This window comes from Denticeps clupeoides, chromosome 11 (genome assembly GCF_900700375.1).
Source record: "Denticeps clupeoides chromosome 11, fDenClu1.1, whole genome shotgun sequence".
Classification (NCBI taxonomy): Eukaryota; Metazoa; Chordata; class Actinopteri; order Clupeiformes; family Denticipitidae; genus Denticeps; species Denticeps clupeoides.
In genome coordinates, this window is record NC_041717.1 from 14,566,503 (window position 1) to 14,587,053 (window position 20,551).

The 20,551-nt window shown below is 41.0% G+C and overlaps 1 protein-coding gene across 5 annotated transcripts in view; it reads left to right on the forward strand.

Moving 5' to 3' along the window:
- The window catches only part of ogdha (oxoglutarate dehydrogenase a), a 20,958-nt gene extending 800 nt beyond the window's left edge, over positions 1-20,158 (forward strand). For 2 of the 5 annotated variants that reach the window (XM_028996345.1, XM_028996346.1), the window contains exons 2-25: positions 545-957; positions 4,187-4,375; positions 5,758-5,860; positions 8,785-8,829; positions 10,568-10,618; positions 13,690-13,805; positions 14,126-14,280; positions 14,365-14,511; positions 14,630-14,720; positions 14,939-15,118; positions 15,204-15,332; positions 15,420-15,599; positions 15,730-15,882; positions 16,135-16,237; positions 16,388-16,516; positions 16,646-16,796; positions 16,882-17,009; positions 17,116-17,294; positions 17,499-17,570; positions 17,672-17,797; positions 17,933-18,005; positions 18,125-18,288; positions 18,427-18,581; positions 18,796-20,158. In XM_028996345.1, the coding sequence (XP_028852178.1) occupies positions 733-957; positions 4,187-4,375; positions 5,758-5,860; positions 8,785-8,829; positions 10,568-10,618; positions 13,690-13,805; positions 14,126-14,280; positions 14,365-14,511; positions 14,630-14,720; positions 14,939-15,118; positions 15,204-15,332; positions 15,420-15,599; positions 15,730-15,882; positions 16,135-16,237; positions 16,388-16,516; positions 16,646-16,796; positions 16,882-17,009; positions 17,116-17,294; positions 17,499-17,570; positions 17,672-17,797; positions 17,933-18,005; positions 18,125-18,288; positions 18,427-18,581; positions 18,796-18,916 (3,165 nt within the window). In that variant the 5' untranslated portion in view covers positions 545-732 and the 3' untranslated portion in view covers positions 18,917-20,158. Of the gene's footprint in view, positions 1-544; positions 958-4,186; positions 4,376-5,327; positions 5,422-5,757; positions 5,861-8,784; positions 8,830-10,567; positions 10,619-13,689; positions 13,806-14,125; positions 14,281-14,364; positions 14,512-14,629; positions 14,721-14,938; positions 15,119-15,203; positions 15,333-15,419; positions 15,600-15,729; positions 15,883-16,134; positions 16,238-16,387; positions 16,517-16,645; positions 16,797-16,881; positions 17,010-17,115; positions 17,295-17,498; positions 17,571-17,671; positions 17,798-17,932; positions 18,006-18,124; positions 18,289-18,426; positions 18,582-18,795 lie in introns of all 5 variants that reach the window. The other 3 variants (XM_028996347.1, XM_028996350.1, XM_028996348.1) reach the window with 3 other exon arrangements.
- The last annotated feature ends 393 nt before the right edge of the window (positions 20,159-20,551 follow it).

Sequence of the window (20,551 nt, forward strand, 5' to 3'; positions counted from 1 at the left end):
ACACCAGAAACGTTCAAATAAGGGCGGCGGCGCGTTGAACTGCGTTAGCACAGCTAGCTAAAGACCGCCGCGGCGTGAAACGATGCAGTTAAAGGGGTCGAGTGGCGACTTTCGGTTCTTCCCCCGTCACGGCCTGGTTCGCTATCACTTGATAGTTCCATCTCCCGATGCAGACAGTAAAGTTGCGAATCACGGATTTCCTGTCTGCAGACTTGTAGCAGCCTTCAGATATGCAATCCGATCAAATTTGGTTATAGGCGGCTGCAGTTGCTGAAGTCTGATATAGATTTTTGTCCAACCTGCTATATGCCCCTGAGGGGGTTAACAATGGCGGACAATAATTAACCAAGTGATTGAGATCAAATATTTTGGCAGCAGCTTGAGGAACAGGTTTGGAAAGTGTACACACAGCCTATCCAGGCAATTACTATTAACTTTATTCTAGCCCTGGGAGGTATACTTTTGCTTGTGTATTCATTTTACACAAAATGAATGGGGGGGGGGGGGGGGTAAGCCATTCTGACTCTTGTTTTGGTTGTTCCAGGTTTGAAGAGGAGGTCAGATTGTAGCTGAACTTGGAAGGAAAAGGCCCCCCGGAGAAGGGAATCCACAGTGACGCCTTCTCTTTGAAGAAGTGAAGGAGACGTGGTTTCCCCCCTACTCTGTGTTGGTGTAGGAGACGCCAGAGAGGTTGCTGAGGTTGTGCGGCAGGCTCTCCTATAAAGGACTGCGATGCACCGCTTAAGGACTTGTGCTGCTCGGCTTCGGCCAATCACGGCCTCTCAGACTGCTCGGACATTGTCACAGCAGAGGCCTGCGGCCCTCACCAGGACGTTTCAGCCAAACAGGCACTATACGGCCCCTGTGGCCGCAGAGCCATTTCTCAATGGAACAAGCTCTAACTATGTGGAGGAGATGTACTATGCATGGCTAGAGAATCCCAAGAGTGTTCATAAGGTAAGGATGGAGGATCGATGTTTGAGGACCTGTATCTGTAAAAAACAAAACAAAAAAAAAACCCTGCTTTATTCTTACCCAAAACCTACTAAATAAAAAGGTTTCCAACAATTAGACTAATAGGTCTAATATTGAAACAATGCGCTGTCTGCCGTATATTTTATAGCACTGGACAGTTCCAAGATGTGTTTCTTAAATAGAAAGTAAACTTGTCGTGTACCCTGTTTACATGACTTGCATAGATACTTGTTCAATACAAAAATGAAAAGTTTGATTCCCCCCCCCCCCACATTTGCGCGCTTCAGCAGAACAGCATGGCTGATTTCAGAGTACTGAAAGGCCCTATGGGACCAAACAGCTTCTCGGCAAGGTCACATTGCTGAGATCCCTGTAGTGATAAAAATAGCATTAGGAACTGTCACAAGCGTGTGGAGACCCCTGACTTGGCCCAACTCACTATAATATACCAGTGGGGGGACATTTGATGCACAAATGATCTAATAAGTGTTTTCACTGGACATAAGGAAACATCCCAAAAACTGTTCCAAGTTCGTACTTGATTCTTTGTGAGAGGGCAGAAGGAAAAGGCCCTCTGGAGAAAAGGCTCTCTCTTTGAAAAAGTGAAGGAGACGTGGTCGTAATAAGGCCACAATGAACCAGTTTAATTTGGTGAACTTTTATTACTCTGGCCATTTAATCAGCTGTTCCTGTCATGGTGTAATTTAGTCAATTTCATTTCCTCTTCACCAGAGTAGTTTAGCCTTGTGGGCCAGAGTAGCCTTGTGGGCCACAGTAAACACTAACATGCAAGGTACTTCCATTAAGCACACTGGGCACCTGTCTTCAGTCAGTACCAACAACTAAAGGGGAAAAACCCCACTGCAATTGTGTGAGGAGGTTGGGTTCAGCATATATTATTAAGGTTAAAGATGAAAGTTGTACAGCTGTTGAATGCTTCTTTACTCAAATATGGGCAGCCTAGAGACATTATCTTGCAACCCCTGCATATTTTCATGCTTTTTACCCTTTGTCACGTGTGGGAACAAGGGCATTTATTCTTGGCAGGGCGGTAGTGGCCTAGTGGGTAACACACTCGCCTGTGAACCAGAAGAACACAAAGTCACAGGTTCAAACCCCGCTTCCTACCATTGTAAGTAATTTTTAGCAAGTCAGAGCGGGGAGTTACAGCGCCACTTACAGGTGTGGAGGGGAGGTTAGAACAGCGTTCAGGCAATTATCTGCATCTCCGTGTGGATGACAACGTTTCAGATAACGCTCCTGTGTGGACGCAAGTTTTTTTAGAAACCGAAAACCCGTTTTAGAGAAAAAGCGTTCTCATGTGGGTGGGGCCTTAATCTGGAGCTGCTCCAGGGGGACAGTGCCTGTAACTACTAATTACTATACTAACAAACCTACTACATTTGAGCCATACCAGACCACCAAATACAATCTGAAGATTTTGCTTCCATCCCCACAAAACTGTGTCTGTTGTGTGAGCTTTACAAGTTATTCTTTAAATGTTTGGCCGAATACTTGAGACAATGTTGCAGTGACCACACCCATCTCTCACGCACTGCAGTCATCTGAGCATCTGTTCCCATTTACGTAACTGTCTGCCTGCTGCTGAGGCCCAAAAAAATCCAGAAATTTCCAGCCCTGTACGATGCAGAATCGCTGCGACGGGGGATTCTTATGTGGTTAAAGTTCACATAACTTCTCTTGAGGACTTTTTTTTTTTAATGTTCGCTTCGCTAGCGTGTGCTTTTAAAGACCTTTATGGCAAATGAATGGTCAGTGACTGGAACATGCTAACATTCTTTTTCTGGAGTATGTGTTGTGCTTGAGTGCCACGTTCTGTCACGACAAATTACTGTCCAGTTTAGGGAACTTTTCGTGGACAGTCCGTCCCAATTGATGCCTGTCGTGTTACTCTTTAACCAAGTCATATTTACGCGAGTTGTCTCATTTTCTCAGGAACTATTCCTTTATCAGTCATGCATCCACTTTCATTTCAGCAGGGTAATAAGAAGGTAAATAGATTTCCTCTGGTTCAGAATCCCTTTTGGTGGGGCGCATGTTGGCACGTAATGATTTTGCCCATCGGCTTGGGCATAAGATAACGTAACGCAATATCTGGAAAATCAGCCAATTTGGCCCTGAATGTCATTGTTTTTTAGGCTCAGTTAAATAGTCCTACTGTTGTGGACAGGAAACACAGACCATTAATGGGGCAGTGGTGGCCTAGCAGGTTGGCAGTTTGGGATTTGAGCATGCAAGGTGCCACTGAGCAAAGCACCGTCCCTACACTGCTCCCCAGGCGCCTGCCATGGCTGCCCACTGCTCAACAAAGGTGATGGTTAAATGCAGAGGACACATTTCGTAGTGTCACCATGTGCTGCGCTGCAGTGTATCACAATGACAGACACTTTCAATGACTAGCAGTGTGCTGTCAGTACCCAGGCGCAAAAGTAAACCCGGAAGTGCACAGCAACTGGCAGATTACTGACAGATTGTTTTATTTTATTTATGGGGTCTGTAGTATTTTGAAGACCTTTAAACTCTAGATTTAAAGATTACTAATAATTTGTATGATATTTAAGGCATTTTTTTTAATGAAACTCAAATTAGGACCTTTTAAAGATCTGCAGAATCTGCCCAGTGTGCTCTGCTCTCTCACCCAAAACAAATTGCTTGTGCTGCAAGTAGGCGTTGTTTCACACATGTGAATTTTCATGAGGAGCAGATATTTCTGCATTAGGCAGAACATACAGTTTATTCTGTTTTTTGTTGTTGGTTTTTTTTTTAACCACGCAGCCCTAGGAGGCTGTATAAAAATCATGCAACTGTAAAGCTGGATACTAGCTGAACAGTTCTTATTGCAGTGTTTATGCAATGCTGACTTGGGGATACAACAGCATTTAAAGAATTTTGACCTTAAGGGCTAATTTATCTGGGATATCAAAAGCCAATGCCTCATATGATCCAGGGATCTCAGCGTAATTCTACCTCCTCCTCAAAGGTTCTTCATCAAAGTTAATCACTTGTCAAGTGTTTTTATTGGGCACTGCCACAATTGCTGTTGTAGCAAATATAGTAGTACAGTAAAAGTAATGTATAATTACTATATGTCTGTGCAGCTCTGAAAGATCGCATTGAATGTTTACTGACCACCCCGTCCTGCTCTTCCCTTCTGTTTTTCCTTTCCTCTGCCCTTCTCTTCGGCCTCCAGTCTTGGGATATTTTTTTCAGAAACGCAAATGCTGGGGCTCCACCCGGAACAGCTTACCAGAGCCCTCCTCCACTGGGCACCAGCCTGGCAGGCCTTTCTCAGGTCCAGTCTCTGGTGGGGGCACAGCCGAATGTGGAGAAGCTGGTGGAGGACCACTTGGCCGTGCAGTCCCTTATCCGTGCCTATCAGGTTAGACCACGTAGAGAAGGCTGGTCCAGATCAACTAGACCGCTTATGTTGCTAGTGTTCCCTAATAGCCGTGACAGTAGGAATATTTCTGTTTCTCATGTTTGACCTCATAATAAACATCTCTTGAATTTATATAATGTGTTTGATGGATGGAGAAGGTAAGCTAATCTGTGCTTTATCACAGAGTGTTGTTAATGCAGTATTTCCGTTAATTTCGCTCTTAAAATATTAGCAAACCATCTTTAATTTGATTGATTCGACAGGATGTGTTCAACTGCTCTGGGGAATATTTTACACACGTCTGGAATATTACTGCACCAGTTTCCAGACTTGTATAAAAAAATAATACCAAGTCAAAAGTTTGGACGCACTTATGGGTCTTGCATTTTTTACATGACACAGGAAGACACAGAAATATGAAATAACACAGCAAATTGCAAACAAGGCAAAAAGTTGAACATTTTGAGTCCCTCCAAAGCATTGTAGTTTGCAGCAGGCTTTTGATGATGACAATAGTGAATAAACCAGTCAATAAAGTTTAAAAAAAAAAAAAAGTTTTCTTGCATTGTATCTTTCAAAATGGCCTTTATCCTAGTCTCCATAACCGCCAAAGAGTAGGTTTGTCCAAACGTTTGACTTGTATGGAAATCCATTTTTTTGTAATTATTTTTTATTAGTTTTTCTTTTTTTTTTTAACTGAACAGCATCCGTATGGAGATTTTGACGTCACAGGCTCTACTCAAGACACCAAACAAGGAAAATCTGAACATTTTATTATTTAATGTCCAGTTAGTGTTACAAGACAACAAAGAAACCAAAGGAAATCTGGAATACTCTTAAATACACTAAAATTGTCCATTTACATTTTAACAATTGTAATGAGCCAAAAAAAATACGTGCAACCTGCAGTTGGACTCATCCTGTCATGTGACTGCTGTTGCCTTGTTTCCAGGTGATGGGGCATCACAATGCACATCTTGATCCCCTTGGCATCAGTTGTGTAAATTTTGACGATGCCCCAGTAAACACTGGTTTCCAGGATGTTGGTGAGAATTGTTCTCCTCCCCTAGCACTGCGAAAACGCCATTAATGAGCTTGTTGTGTGTTAATGTTGCTTTTCCCCTCCCTCCCTCCTTTCTCTCTCTTCCCCCCCTTTTTTTGCGTTCCTTTTGTTCTATGTTCTTGTCAATTTGTCCTAATCTTCGTCACATATCAACACTTTCATTTTGTGTGTCTTTTAATGACAACCTCTCCTCCATCTCTCCTCTCTTTCACCACTCCTCCGTTCTTCTGTCTGCACCTTCTCTTCCTCCTCCCCATCTCCCCTGTTGGTCGTTTTGCGTTCTGCCCCCCCCGTCTCTCTGGGGTGCTGTTTCTTGTAGATTCGAGGGCACCATGTTGCTCAGCTGGATCCCTTGGGAATTATGGATGCCGATCTGGACTCTTGTGTGCCCACTGATATTATTACGTCCTCCGACAAACTCGGTGAGAAGACCACGCAAAGAACGGAACGACCGCATAAACACTGAATCCTGACTGACCTCCTTGACCCTTTTACCTCAACTGACTTGACTGTTCTGACTACTGAATTGTGGTACAGTGGGCATTGTTGCCATGGCAACAAACCAGGATGCTGTGCTTCTGCTTTAAGGCCTCTACTTTTTCTTTCCACGCAAGCCTTTAGGAGGTTAGCTGGCTTGCTTAAACACAGGATGTAAAAAAAAAAAAAAAAAAAAAAAAACATGATGCTCAGCAGCTGCCCTTTCCTTCCTGTTTCTGCAGGCACCCTGCAGCTTCCCTAGCCTCTTAGCACGCTGGTCTAATGAGCCTGTTTTTTTATTATTTTTATATATAAATTTATACACACTGCTCAAAAATAAAGGGAACACAAAAATAAGACATCCTATAGCTGAATGAATTAAATATTCAAATGTATCAACCCATGGAGGTCTGGATTTGGAGTCTCACTCAAAATTAAAGTGGAAAAAAAAAACACTACAGGCTGATCCAACTTTGATGTAATGTCCTTAAAACAAGTCAAAATGAGGCTCAGTAGTATGTTTGGCCTTCACGTGCCTGTATGACCTCCCTGCAACGCCTGGTCATGCTTCTTACGAGGTGGCGGATGGTCTCCTGAGGGATCTCCTCTCAAACCTGGACTTAAGCATGGACAGTCTCCAGAGTCTGTCACATGTGCTCAGTGTTAATATTCTTTTAACTGTGAAGAGCACAGGGCACCAGTGGTGAATTTGCCAATCTTGGTGTTCTCTGGCAAATGCCAAACATCCTGCACAGTGTTGTGCTGTAAACACAACCCCCTCCTGGGCTGTCGGGCCCTCATACTCTCTGACCATTCTGACCATTTGAGCAGACACATGCACATTTGTGACCTGCTGGAGGTCATTTTGCAGGACTCTGGCCTTGCTCCTACTATTCTTCCTTGTACAAAGGTGGAGGTAGCGGTCCTGCTGCTGGGTTGTTGCCCTCCTACGCCCTCCTCTACGTCCCCTGATATACTTGCCTGTCTCCTGGTGGTGCCTACATGATCTGGACACTATACAGACAGACACCGCAAACCTTCTTGCCACAGCTCGCATTGATGTGCTATGCTGGATGAGCTGCACTACCTGAGCCACTTGTGTGGGTTGTAGACTCCGTCTCATGCCACCACCAGACAGCCAGACAGCTTAGGAACTGAGAAGTGGTCTCAGGTCAAATTTAAGGCTAATTGCCTTAAATTTGATTGTCAATCAGTGTTGTTTTCTAAGTGGACTGTTTGATTTCACAGAAGTGTGATTGACTTAGAGTTACATTGTGTTGTTTAAGTGTTCACTTTATTATTTTTTTTTTTTGAGCAGTGTAGTTTTGCCAATTTTAAGATAGTTAATTTGGAGAGCCTTAAAGTCTTGTGGACTGGAGTAATCCGCCTACTCTGTCTGGTGTCTGTGCAGACTGCCCACCATTCTCCTCTTGACTGCTCAGGCTATACTGTGCTGAGCGCTGTACTAACAACTAGTGCTTGTGTGGTAATTAGCCCTCTACTGCATTTCTCCTTGGTGCTGACTAATCACTAAACATAGTGTAAGTATAGATACTTAATATTAGATGCATAGATGAGATGAAGGAATCTTTATAAGGTGCTCTGGTCTGAAATTGATCATTTAACATGACTTTAACAAGAAACAGAGCAGAATGTAATCTTTTAATCTTTATCCTAAAACCTAATATCCTTGTGGTATATTGCATTTGCATTTATAAATGGATAACACGTTTAATTGCATTCCCTGCAATGATTAGGGTAAATGCGCTGTCATTGCTGCAGTGACACCTCTACGTCACTAAATCACTCTAGAATTTGTGGACCATCATGGGTAGGAAATTATACAGAGGGATACTCATTTGAAATTATCGTTCTGTCTAATATAAATGCATCATATATCTTAATAAATATTTTCATATAACGAACATGTATAAGAGCAAATAGTATGTTTATTTAATTTTGTTGTTAAATAAATAATGAAATTTATATTTCCTTCAGACTCTTGACTCTTAACAATAATAGGTACATTTTTTTTGCCGGAAAAGGGAAACTATAGACTATCGTTTAATAAAGAAAGAGTTTATATGGTTATCTGTAATTGACCAGATTTCCATAAGAAACCTCATATGCCACAGTCATGCTGAATTGTCATGGCTTTGAACTGGCGGTGCTTGTTGGCTGTAAATGTAAACCCTGTGTAATTGATAACATTTAGATTAGCATCCTTTTAGACTGCATGTGGGTCAGGGCTGGTAGATGATCCCTAAGCTGTTTTCTGTTTGTATAAGACTTTATTGTTTGTGTAGTAAAGTGGTGGTATATTGAAAATCCCTAGATTTGTTGGATTTGGCTCAATGTGCTTGTCAGTCTGGTTTTATTTAGTACAGTTTGTGTATGCACTTTTCACTCACATAAAAATACATATAAATTGCAAGACATGATTTCACAGTAGTAAATATTATGCATTTAGAATCCCAGTCATGTTTATGGCTCTGCTTAATCAGAAAATTTTCCAGAGTTGGATGTCATTGTGATTATCTACATTGAAAAAACTATGCCAGCAATTGGTCTAAATACTTGGCCCAATTTGTTTATCATTTTGTTCAGTTTGTCCCTTTTTAATACAGAATAAAATACATAATTCTTGGATGGTTGGAAGGCTTATACAAACTGGGTGTGTGGCGCTTAAGCTGTGTACACTTGCCAGTGGTATTGAAGCAGTTTGGAGGATTGATGTTGGCAGTTTCAGTGGCAGCGCTGCTGCCTGCTGTAGCTTCAGTGGGTGGTTTGGTGTGAGGTTTGGCGACCACTCGTTGGGTGCATGGGTCACTAACCCTTTTGGGTTTCTTTCCTTCCACTGCCTCCCCAGACTTCTCAATTGTCAAGGATCGCCTTCGTGTGCTAACTGTTGGAGGTAGGCCCTAAAAGAGCAGCAAGTTTCTTTGTGTCCCCTTGTCTTATTTTGCTTCTTTAATTTTTTTTTGTTTTGTTTTGCCCTAGACATATTTCTGCTTTACTTTGTACCTCAAATCCTATGTTTAAACAATTAAAGGAATCATTTGGCCAATTTGAACATTTATACTTTAGATGATCAATGTTTTGAATTGAAAAGACAAGTTTCTCTAAATTGAATAAAGCAGAATTCAGTTGGTCTGCAGAAACCCTGGACACAGGCATATGTTGAAAATGGCCAAACCATTCAGTTAAACTCCCCCCTTTTTTGGATGATAGTAGGATTTTATTAGATTAGTTAATGCAGTGCTGCATGTTAGTGAGTAGACCAAGACCTATGAAGAACATCCTCTTAGCCCCCATTATATCCTTGTTCAGTATATTTATTAGTGTCGTTTGTGTTGCTGCGTAGTGGAGGGGGTTGCCTGTTGAGTGTGTTGTGTTTCCAGTTTGGCAAGGCTTTCTGTTTTACACTTAAAAAGGTTAATTTGAAATAGAACGGTACTGTGTCATTCTGTCTGCCACTTCTGAGTGTAAAACAGTCTTAATGTTTCCTAGTCCAAAACCACACAATATTTCTGCAGTTTTGCAGTCAGTTTCTTGTCAAATTAGATTATTTGCTGTATTTTGGTTTGCTTTTGTCAAAGCATCTTTAAAGTCCCACAAGTTGGAAATTTGCATAGGCACTGCAAAAAGTATTCAGTAGAAGTTGAGACCAGCGGAAAAAAAAATTGAATAAAAAAACACATACAAACAATCTGAAAATGAAAATGTGTATGAATGTTTTGAAAATATAAATGTACATAGGTGAATATTTAAACTTGAATTTTTATTTGACATAATCTAGCTACGTACACTTAGAGTATGTACAGTACAGGCCAAAAGTTTGGACACACCTTCTCATTCAATGTGTTTTCTTTATTTTCATGTCCATTTACATTGGTAGATTTTCAATGAAGGCATCAAAACTATGAATGAACACATGTGGAGTTTTGTACTTAACAAAAAAGGTGAAATAACTGATAAATGTTTTATATTGTAGTTTCTTCAAAATAGCCGCCCTTTGTTCTGATTACTGCTTTGCACACTCTTGGCATTCTCTCGATGAGCTTCAAGAGGTCGTCACCTGAAATGCTTTTCCAACAGTCTTGAAGGAGTTCCCAGGTGTTTAGCACTTGTTGGCCCCTTTGCCTTCACTCTGTGGTCCAGCTCACCCCAAACTATCTCGATTGGGTTCAGGTCCGGTGACTGTGGAGGCCAGGTCTCCACTTTTTGTTAAGTACATAACTCCACATGTGTTCATTCATAGTTATGATGCCTTCAGTGAGAATCTACCAATGTGAATGGTCATAAAAATAAAGAAAACACATTGAATGAGAAGGTGTGTCCATTCTTTTGGCCTGTACTGTATGTGATGAGTGGATATACACCTCACTGGCTTTGAAATTACAGGTGATTTTGATTGTGTAACTTTTCTGCTAAATACAATAATAGACTCAGTTCTACACTGTATAATGGAAGATATTTTTTTCTTTTACAACCTTTTCCCAATACCACCTCAATATAATTGGGTGATTGGTGACATTTTTAAATAATGTTTTTAGCATCAGCAAATTTATTTCCACACCTCCTATGAACACCAAATATGTTTTTTGTGCTTGTTTTTTCCTTTGCTTATTTTCTTACTCTTTACTTTGCAGAATCTGATTGCATTTCCTATATTAAAGATTGTTCAAGTGTCTTGGAGAAGGGTAAAATGCATCCTCTCAGTGGCACTCCAACCCATTTGCGTTGCTTATGCTTGTAATTCTGAGTTTGAATTATGCATAGTCACATTCAGGATACATTTCTCTCAATGTGAGTACTTAGCATAATGACAGCACCATATCCCAGAATTCTAAAACCACATCTGTATGCATAATGTATACAGTATGTTAAACTTTCCATTTTATGCCAGATTATTTGACACAGCTTTGCTTACGAAATTTATAAATCCTTGTAAACACCTACAATTCAGCAAAGATCAGAAAATTAAAATTAGCGTGGAGCCTAAGAACCATGAGGCAAAATGGCTTTGTACAAAAATACAAAAAAAATTAAAAATACAGAAAAAACACATTGCATTTTGTTTGCATTCTGTTATGAACAATTAGTTGCATAGATATTAAAATAGTTTAACTCAGCGCTGACATGTAAACTGTTCCTCTGTAATTTTGCCTCATACCGATCATGGCTAGTCAAAGACATTAAGTGGGCTTTGGATCCCTTCTAATTCTTTGGTGTTGTGAAACAGCATACAGAAAAAAACACACATCTCATGATATGGTTTTGTGCCAATAAAGTTCTGACTCTGAAGTTGTCAGGTCATTATACTAAGATGAAATAATGTAATTACAAACTATTTCTTGACTAGAGGATTAACTTGCGGTGATTTGGCAGCTTTGAAATTTCTCTTTTTTTGTCTGCTCAAGTGTTTTAGATGTGAAATTAGCTGCAAAATGTGCTGAGTTACAACACTGTAATGTGCTGAGTTACAACACTAGCTTGTTCTAGAAGCTTCTGCTGATGCATGAGGCCTGAGCGCTAATCCTGTCAGAGGAGATCAGCCTTTCCTCGGTCCAGTTCATTGTGGTCTGTCTGCATCATGGAGGTTATGGTTATCAAGGTGATGGTCGTCTTGCAGCTTGTGACGTGGGCTTATAGTCCAACATCTTGCCTAATTTGTAAAGTAGGGTTTTCCTGTAAATTCAACCAAAACAGTCGCAGGTTCAAACCCCACATACTACTTTTGTGTCCCTAAGCAAGACACTTATACCTGAGTGTCTTTAACAACTTGTAATTCGCTCTGGCCAAGGGGATCTGAAATGCTGCGAATGTAAATACCCTCTCCTCCCCCGTTCCATTCATATCATTTTTCTATCATTTCTTCCCCCCCTTCTCCCCCATGTACAGTATGTTGACCACTTGCTTGGGTTGTTGTTTGTGAGAGTAGAGTGGAGACCTCTGGTTGTCCTGGTACAGTTCATCACCACCCTGTTTAGTCACGTTTCACAGTCACATGCTCTTCTCTTACTTGTGCTTATTTAAAGCTCTTGTTTGGTTACATGCTTGATTGGAATGGCTTGGAATGCACATTAGGTTGAAATAGGTATTATGGTGTAATAAATCAGTTTTTACTGATTTGGTTGGTCAGTTTTAAACTTAGTTGTGGAATGTGCATGTATTCTTTTTCTGTAGCTGTTGAGTAAACCTAACTACAACCATTACTGAGCACATTTGGTTTGAAATGCATTGCTGATGTTTATTCAACTCCATTGCATCATAACGGAGTGATGATTCTTATGCTACCATCACTGTGTTAATAAGATGCCGCTGTTATAAACCCGCAAACTGGAACTGTCTGATTTAAATAATTAACTATAGGGTTGCAACTAATTACAAACAAGTCCTTGAGGTTAAATGCACATTTAAAACATGTAGATTTAATGGTTTCAATTTGTTACAGTTTAATCTAGATTATAAAACAAATTTGTCACATGACCAGCAGTGGGCCTTGTAGCCTCGAGCATTGTAGTGTTATATCATTTACAATGGAATGTCTGACAACACCTTCAGCAACAGTTGCTAGAACATCCTAATTAGTCAGGGTTGGTTGAAATTGATCCTAATTCATGGCGGGTGGAGCCAATCTAACATATTGACTTTCCAGATTTGTGTAGTCTGATCCTTGCATGAAATAACTAGTTATATATGACAAACTTTTTGTTGTGAAATATCACGGCACTGAAAATAATGACATTTACACATTGCATCGTAAACGTGATTAGGATTGGCCGCTTGTGGTATATTTTCACGCACTTACTAACCATCAGCCGTTGGCCTGCTGCATAGCTGCTGTTAACATTTGAGTGTCTTGATGAATCTTGACTGGGTAAATGGAAAAAATAGACATTTAATATTTATATAAAAAGAGCATGCTTTGCATGATGTTTATTTTGTAGTAAAAATAAATGCACAATATGCAGATTTTGTCAGGCTGTTAGAATATTGCTTATTTTTTAATAATTAGTGATTAGGCTGTATTTTAGTAAAGATGAGATTTTGATGAGTTTCAGAATTATTAGAGACCATATAACTGGTGGTGAATTGCCTTTGAATAGGTTTTGACAACTTATTCTTTATATTGAGTTTATTTAAGAAAAAAAAATCCATTTGAACTGAGACATGTTTGTTTCTTTTGAATAATAGAAGTGAGGTCATCCATCAAAACCTAATCCTAGCACATGACATTCCACACCAGTTATATTTGCTCTATTATTGTTTTTAGCTGAAATCTTTTCTCTTTTTTTAATCTTATTTTTCTGTTTCTCCTGGGATGGTTCTGCTTATTTTTACCCCTCTCTCGCACCCCCCCCTCCTCTTCCTCACTCTTCGTTCTTAACACTGCATCTTCGTCATTAATTTCTGTACTGATCAATTTGTTCCTTGATTTCTTGTTTACCTTCAATGTCTTGTTGCCATACTGTTAAACACCACTGTTGCACTGTTATTTTGCTTCTGCTTGCCATCATTCTTTTGGGAATGATACACCACCTTTACCCACACCTTTAAACTAACTTCTTTTTTGTTTCTTCATCTACACTTTTTTTTGTTTGTTTGTCATTGTTTGTGTTTCCCTCTGTCATTCTTTCACCTTTTTTTTTTTTTTTTTTTTTTTTCCTCCACATGGTCAATTGTGGCCTATACTTTCCTCTCTCCCTACTCTTCTCTCTCCCTCCTCCCTCTCCACTGCCACCTCCACCTGGGCCTGCTGGGACTCCAGGCTTCTACGGCCTGGACGAGTCGGATCTGGATAAGGTCTTCCGTCTGCCCACCACCACCTTCATTGGTGGAGATGAGAGTGCGCTGCCCCTCAGAGAGATAATAAGGCGTCTGGAGGTGAATGGAGGCACAACATTGTTTCACACTACATGCATAACTTTACTCAAACTAACTACACTTGCTTTACTCATCACAACTACTAGTGCACTTTACACAAGCTCATTCCACTCGCTCACTTTGGGTCGAATATATGTACTCTCCCTATTTGTGCTAATGTACAAGGCAGCCATTCAGGTAGATTTCATTAACACACGGCTCTGTGCAGGTAAGTATGTACTTCTGTTTTGTTGCTTGGATGCATGGTATGATTAGGTATTAAAAAAAAACGTGAAATTGCGATCTTGGCGACAAATGAATGTTGCCTTGTGTCATCTCAGATGGCCTACTGTCAGCACATTGGCGTTGAATTCATGTTCATTAATGACCTGGACCAGTGCCAGTGGATCAGGCAAAAGTTTGAGAGGCCTGGAGTTATGCACTTTACTTTGGAGGAGAAGAGAACGCTGCTGGCCCGCATGATCCGATCTACAAGGTACACTGTTAGTTTCAGTCACGTTGATGGCCATCTGTTTAATGGTGACACTGTTGTGACCCTGCCTTTTTCACTGTGGTAAAGGTTTGAGGAGTTCCTGCAGAGGAAGTGGTCATCTGAGAAACGGTTCGGGTTGGAGGGCTGCGAGTCTCTCATCCCCGCCCTGAAAACCATAATTGACAAGTCCAGTGAAAACGGTGTGGAATCAGTCATCATGGGCATGCCACACAGGTGCAGAGCAAGTCTCCTCCACTATTCCACATAACCTGTTTTATGTACAGTTAGCGACTTATTGCAATATTCTGTACAACTTTATGTACTTCTGCAATTGACACCATTGGGTTTCTAGGGGCCGTCTGAACGTTTTGGCTAACGTGATCCGTAAAGAGTTGGAGCAGATCTTCTGCCAGTTTGATTCCAAATTGGAAGCTGCAGATGAGGTATGAACATTTTAAGTCTTCCCAGGATGTTTGAACTTTGAGAACTGTTTTTTTTTTTTTTTTTTCCTCCAGGACGTAGAAGTTGTACAGAGGTTTTTGCTTTTTTTGTTTTGGAGTCATATACCCTGTATAACCCTCTAGTTGTTTTGCATTTTGGGAACATAGACAATGACTTCAATACAATATCCACTTCTATGTGTTTTATGTGTTTCTAACAGGGATCCGGAGACGTGAAGTACCACCTGGGCATGTACCACAGGAGGATCAACCGTGTGTCTGACAGGAACATCACTCTGTCTCTGGTGGCCAACCCCTCTCATCTGGAGGCTGTGAACCCTGTGGTGCAGGGCAAAACCAAGGCTGAGCAGTTCTACTGTGGTGATACGGACGGCAACCGGGTAACCGCCGCCTTAAAGTATTTTACTGTCACAGGACATATTGCAAATTTTCATGTTTTTCCTTTTCATTTGCCTGTTTTTGTAGGTGATGTCTATTCTGCTACATGGAGATGCTGCATTTGCTGGACAGGGCATCGTCTATGAAACCTTCCACTTGAGTGACCTGCCATCTTACACCACACACGGCACAGTGCACGTTGTTGCAAATAACCAGGTACATACACATGACCATCATTTCCTTTTATGCTTTGCTAAATTACCCATTATGAACGAAAATGTTAACACACTCATCTGTCCCCAGATTGGTTTCACCACAGACCCACGTATGGCACGCTCTTCCCCTTACCCTACTGATGTGGCGCGTGTGGTCAACGCGCCCATCTTCCATGTAAATGCGGACGATCCTGAGGCTGTAATGTACGTGTGTAACGTTGCTGCAGAGTGGAGGGCTACTTTTCACAAGGACGTGGTGGTGGACTTGGTAAGGAAGGCTTACCTTCCTTTTACCTTCCTTTTATCAAGGCTTACCTTGATCTTTTGGTATGGATTTGTTGCCATTTTGGTGGTTTGATCACATGAAATATCCTGGACAATTTGTGGTGTTTTAACAGGTGTGCTACAGGAGGAATGGCCATAACGAAATGGACGAGCCCATGTTCACTCAACCACTCATGTACAAGCAGATTAAAAAGCAGAAGGGAGTGATGCAGAAATATGCTGAGAAGCTCATTGCTGAAGGCTCAGTCACCAGACAGGAGTATGAGGTCTGGAGAAATAGGTTGCAAGGAGCCCTTAACATTTCATGATCTGCAAATCATTTATGTGATTTGAAAACTTAATTTATTATTAGGTTATCTAATTTATTAATTTTTAATTCGTACATTCTGTAATACAAACATTAATAAACTGTAACATTTCTTAAATTAGGCCTGTATTGCATATGTGTGTGAAAAACAGTGCTTAGAACTGTAAAGTGTGGTTTTAGTCTTCATTCGCTTTTATTTTCCCATCTTTAGGAAGAGATAGCAAAGTATGATAAGATTTGTGAGGAGGCCTACACTCGCTCCAAAGATGAGAAGATTTTGCACATTAAGCACTGGCTGGACTCCCCCTGGCCTGGTGAGACTATTTATCTTCACACTCATTTACATTTAAAGCATTTACCAGACACCCTTATTCAGAGCAACTTACAAAAGGCTGTCTTTTTTTTTTTTTTTTTTTTTTTAATTCTCCATTGCACGATTACTGATTTCATAATATCTGGTTTAGGTTTTTTCACCCTTGATGGACAGCCCAAGAGCATGAGCTGCCCCTCTACTGGAATAAGCGAGGAGGAGCTATCGCAGATTGGACAGGTGGCTTCATCTGTACCTGTGGAAGACTTCACCATCCATGGAGGTAGGACACAATCACATGTATATTAAAATACTCATACAACATTATATATTTCTTTGCTGTTTTCGGAATAGCCAGGTTTTGTATTTGAGCAAATAAACCAACAACCTTTTCCTTTCCACCCTCCCTCAGGTCTTACTCGTATTCTGAAGGGTCGTGGTGAGATGATCAAGAACCGTACAGTGGACTGGGCTTTAGGGGAGTACATGGCCTTTGGGTCTCTACTGAAAGAGGGCATCCATGTCAGGCTCAGCGGACAGGATGTGGAGCGAGGCACCTTCAGGTATTACAGTGCAGAAAACAATGTCAGAGATGAAATTATTTTCCGATTTTTGCACTGTGTGACGTGTTGCTCTTTTGCTTTTCAGCCACCGCCACCATGTTCTTCATGACCAGAATGTCGATAAGAGGATCTGCATCCCAATGAACCATATTTCTCCTAATCAGGCCCCCTACACTGTGTGCAACAGTTCTCTATCTGAGTATGGAGTGCTGGGTTAGTATGCTTCATATTAATTAAATGTACTCAAAACCCCTGACTATAAATTCCTACATACAAACACACATGTTTTATAATCTATGGTCTGTTTTTATTTATTTAGGTTTTGAGCTTGGCTTTGCTATGGCAAGTCCTAATGCTCTGATTCTTTGGGAGGCGCAGTTCGGAGATTTTCACAACACTGCACAGTGCATCATCGACCAGTTCATCTGCCCTGGCCAGGCCAAGTGGGTGCGGCAGAATGGCATTGTGTTGTTGCTGCCCCATGGAATGGAGGGCATGGTGAGAGCAATACAAAGTCTTTCTTGACATTTAATATTACTAACATTAGAACATTTCTAGTAAATTAAGGTAAAACTTTTTACCTTAATTGTACATTTTACATAATGAAAAGGACCTATTGTAGATATAGTATATGTTTAGTTTATGTCATCTCTTGCAAACATTCAGTCATGTGTTTTTCTCTCGGTCCCACTTGCTTTGCAGGGCCCAGAACATTCTTCTGCTCGCCCAGAGCGTTTCCTGCAAATGTGTAATGATGACCCTGATGTATTCCCGGTACTGTAAACCATCTAAATTCTACCACATCTCAGGACAGCCGCACTGTACCAGAATATCAACCCTGTTTTTCCTGTGTATTTTTCTGCCCTTGTGTTCAGAAAATCACTGAAGACTTTGCAGTGCGGCAACTCTACGACTGCAACTGGATTGTGGTGAACTGCTCCAATCCCGGCAACTTCTTCCACGTGATGAGGAGGCAGATCCTGATGCCTTTCAGAAAGCCCGTGAGTGTGAAACTTGATTACTGCAATTTATAAATACTCATTGGTCAGTAACTGGCAGATGAACACTTGGCATTAGGTGGGATGAGTTAGGCAGCAACCCAATCCTCTGACATCATTCCTTTCCTTTCTCCTCAGCTTATCATGTTTACTCCTAAATCTCTACTGCGTCACCCTGAGGCCCGGTCCAGCTTTGATGAGATGCTACCAGGTCAGGAATTTAACGTCTTTTCTCTGGAGCTGTGTTATTCATTCATGTAGAGCCACTACACAAAATAGGATAGCCTAGTGGTGAACACATGACACCCAACCACCCTCCAATGTCTCCAGGTACCCACTTCCAACGCTTGATCCCAGATTCTGGGCCAGCTGCTGCTAACCCTGCAGGGGTGAAAAGGCTCATCTTCTGCACAGGGAAGATTTACTATGAACTCACTCGTGAACGCAAGGCCCGTAGCATGGAGGACACTATTGCTATTTGCCGCATGGAGCAGGTACCTGACATAAATTCACACCACTTCACAGGCACTGGCATATTCCACTGTAGTCTGTGTTTATTACAGTCATTATGTCGTATTGAAAATCAAATTGATTTGTAAATCAAATTGTTGCATGATTTTATCTTTTCTCAGCTGTCACCATTCCCCTTCGACCTGGTGAAGGCTGAGACCGAGAAATATCCCAATGCAGACCTGGTGTGGTGTCAGGAGGAGCACAAGAACCAGGGATACTACGACTATGTCAAGCCCCGCATGCGCACCACTATTGACCGCGTCAAACCCGTGTGGTAAACATAGCCTTCCTCTCCTTCTCCTCATCCTCCTCTGCCTCCTGTTTTAACCATTAAAATATACTTATAAATTCTGTAATAGGTAGCCCTTCATCAACATGGTTTTGTAACAGGAAGTGATTCAGATATTTCTACTGGGAAGAATATTTATATTGTTCAGATGAAGTGGTTTCAGTTCTGAATTATTTTTCGGTCCCCTTTGTGTCTCCAGGTATGCTGGTCGTGGACCGGCTGCAGCTCCGGCCACAGGAAACAAGGCAGCTCACCAGCAGGAGCTCAGCCGTTTCCTAGACAATGCCTTGAACCTGGACGCCTTCAAAGATCATGCATAAAACCCCATCCAAAGCTCTAAGTTGTTTTCCCCATCATCCAACAAACTACATTCTCTTCAATCTAGTGCATACTTCATCCTCCATAAGTCATCTTATAGGATCACACACTTCCCCATAGAGGAAGTCATCGCTACTCCCTAAGTTATGTACCAGGCACGAAGCATGTTTTCCATCTGAGACTCATTTAGTCGCACAACCTCAGTTCAGCAACAGTACCCCTTCCGATCAGTTACGTAATTAGTGTACAGATAGGTGCCAATCCTAAACTCTGGCATTAGTCAGTAAGACTGGCGTTAGTCTTGAGACTAATAATCAGTCAGCATAATCTCAGCACTACCAAGGGGCAGAATACACCCACAACTTTTTTACCAAAGCACAGGAAAAAGAAAAGCTTTTGGCCTGAAATGAAGCCATTTTACAAAAAAGATGTTTGCTTCTTAGTCCAGAACTCTTGTAAACGGTTTCTGAAAATATAAGCCTAATGGTCCATATATTTAATTTAGACCATTGGCGATTTTTTTTTTTTTTTTTTTTTTTTTTTTTTCTTTTCTGAAAGATGTGCAGTACAAACTCTGTTTTACTCTGTTGTAGCTTTAGGGGTAATTATGTTGACTGCTTGCTGACATCACCACTCAGTTTTGTATGGCTTTAAGTCTTGGTATGTTAGTGGTTTAAAAAAAAAAAAAGTAAGTGCTTACGCGCTTAGCCTGAAGCAACGACATAAAAGAAGCTGGCATGTGGTTGCGTTCAAGTAGTCCCCCCCTTTCAACTTGCACCATGTCCAACAAGCAAGTAGAGAAGCAGTCACAGAGATGTAAGCAGCCATGCGCTTGGAGAGCTGGCGTGTAAAGGGCCATGAATGCAGCAGGGTCAGGGATTCATCAATCTTGATCTCCGCTGCTGAGAGGATGTCCTGCTTCCTTTTTTGTTTGTTTTAAACTGATCAATAAAGGCCTTGTCAGAGTGCTGTTTAAAAGCGTGCGCTTGGTGGACGTTTGCACAAACACAGGTTTGGTAAATGATAATTGCACCTCGTTCCTTTTGACTCCGGCTCCCGTTTGTGTTTCCTGTGCCAAAAATGCAGAATTGTGGTCTGAACTTGGATGACAAACGAATACGGTAGCAATTTCACTTTCACAGGAAAAAAAAATCACAGATTGGAGAAAACTGATTTATTTATTTTCATATGGGGTATTTTAATTCTGTACATGTCATGTTTCATTAAATAAATACATTATCTTCTGAGGTGTAATTTTTTTTTCTTTTTAACTTACTTTTTTTTTTTATATATATATATATATATATTCTAGGCATTTAAAATTTTCCTTCTGTGCACATGACACATATAGTCAGGCCCATAAATATTAGGACATTGACACAAGTCAGAACAAGCAGGAGCTGAAGACAGTAGAGGCCTGGCAGAGCATCACTGATGTCACTGACTAGGCTGTAATTTACTGCAAAGGATTTGCAACAAAGTATTTAAAAGTGAATATTTGATTTATGATTGTTAATTTGGCCCAGGAAAAATTGGAGGCACGTTGTAACTTGTCATTTCTACACAGTTCACCTGATTTGGATGTGAATACCTTTTTTTAAAAAGCTGAAAGACTGCAGTTAAAGAACACATTTAAA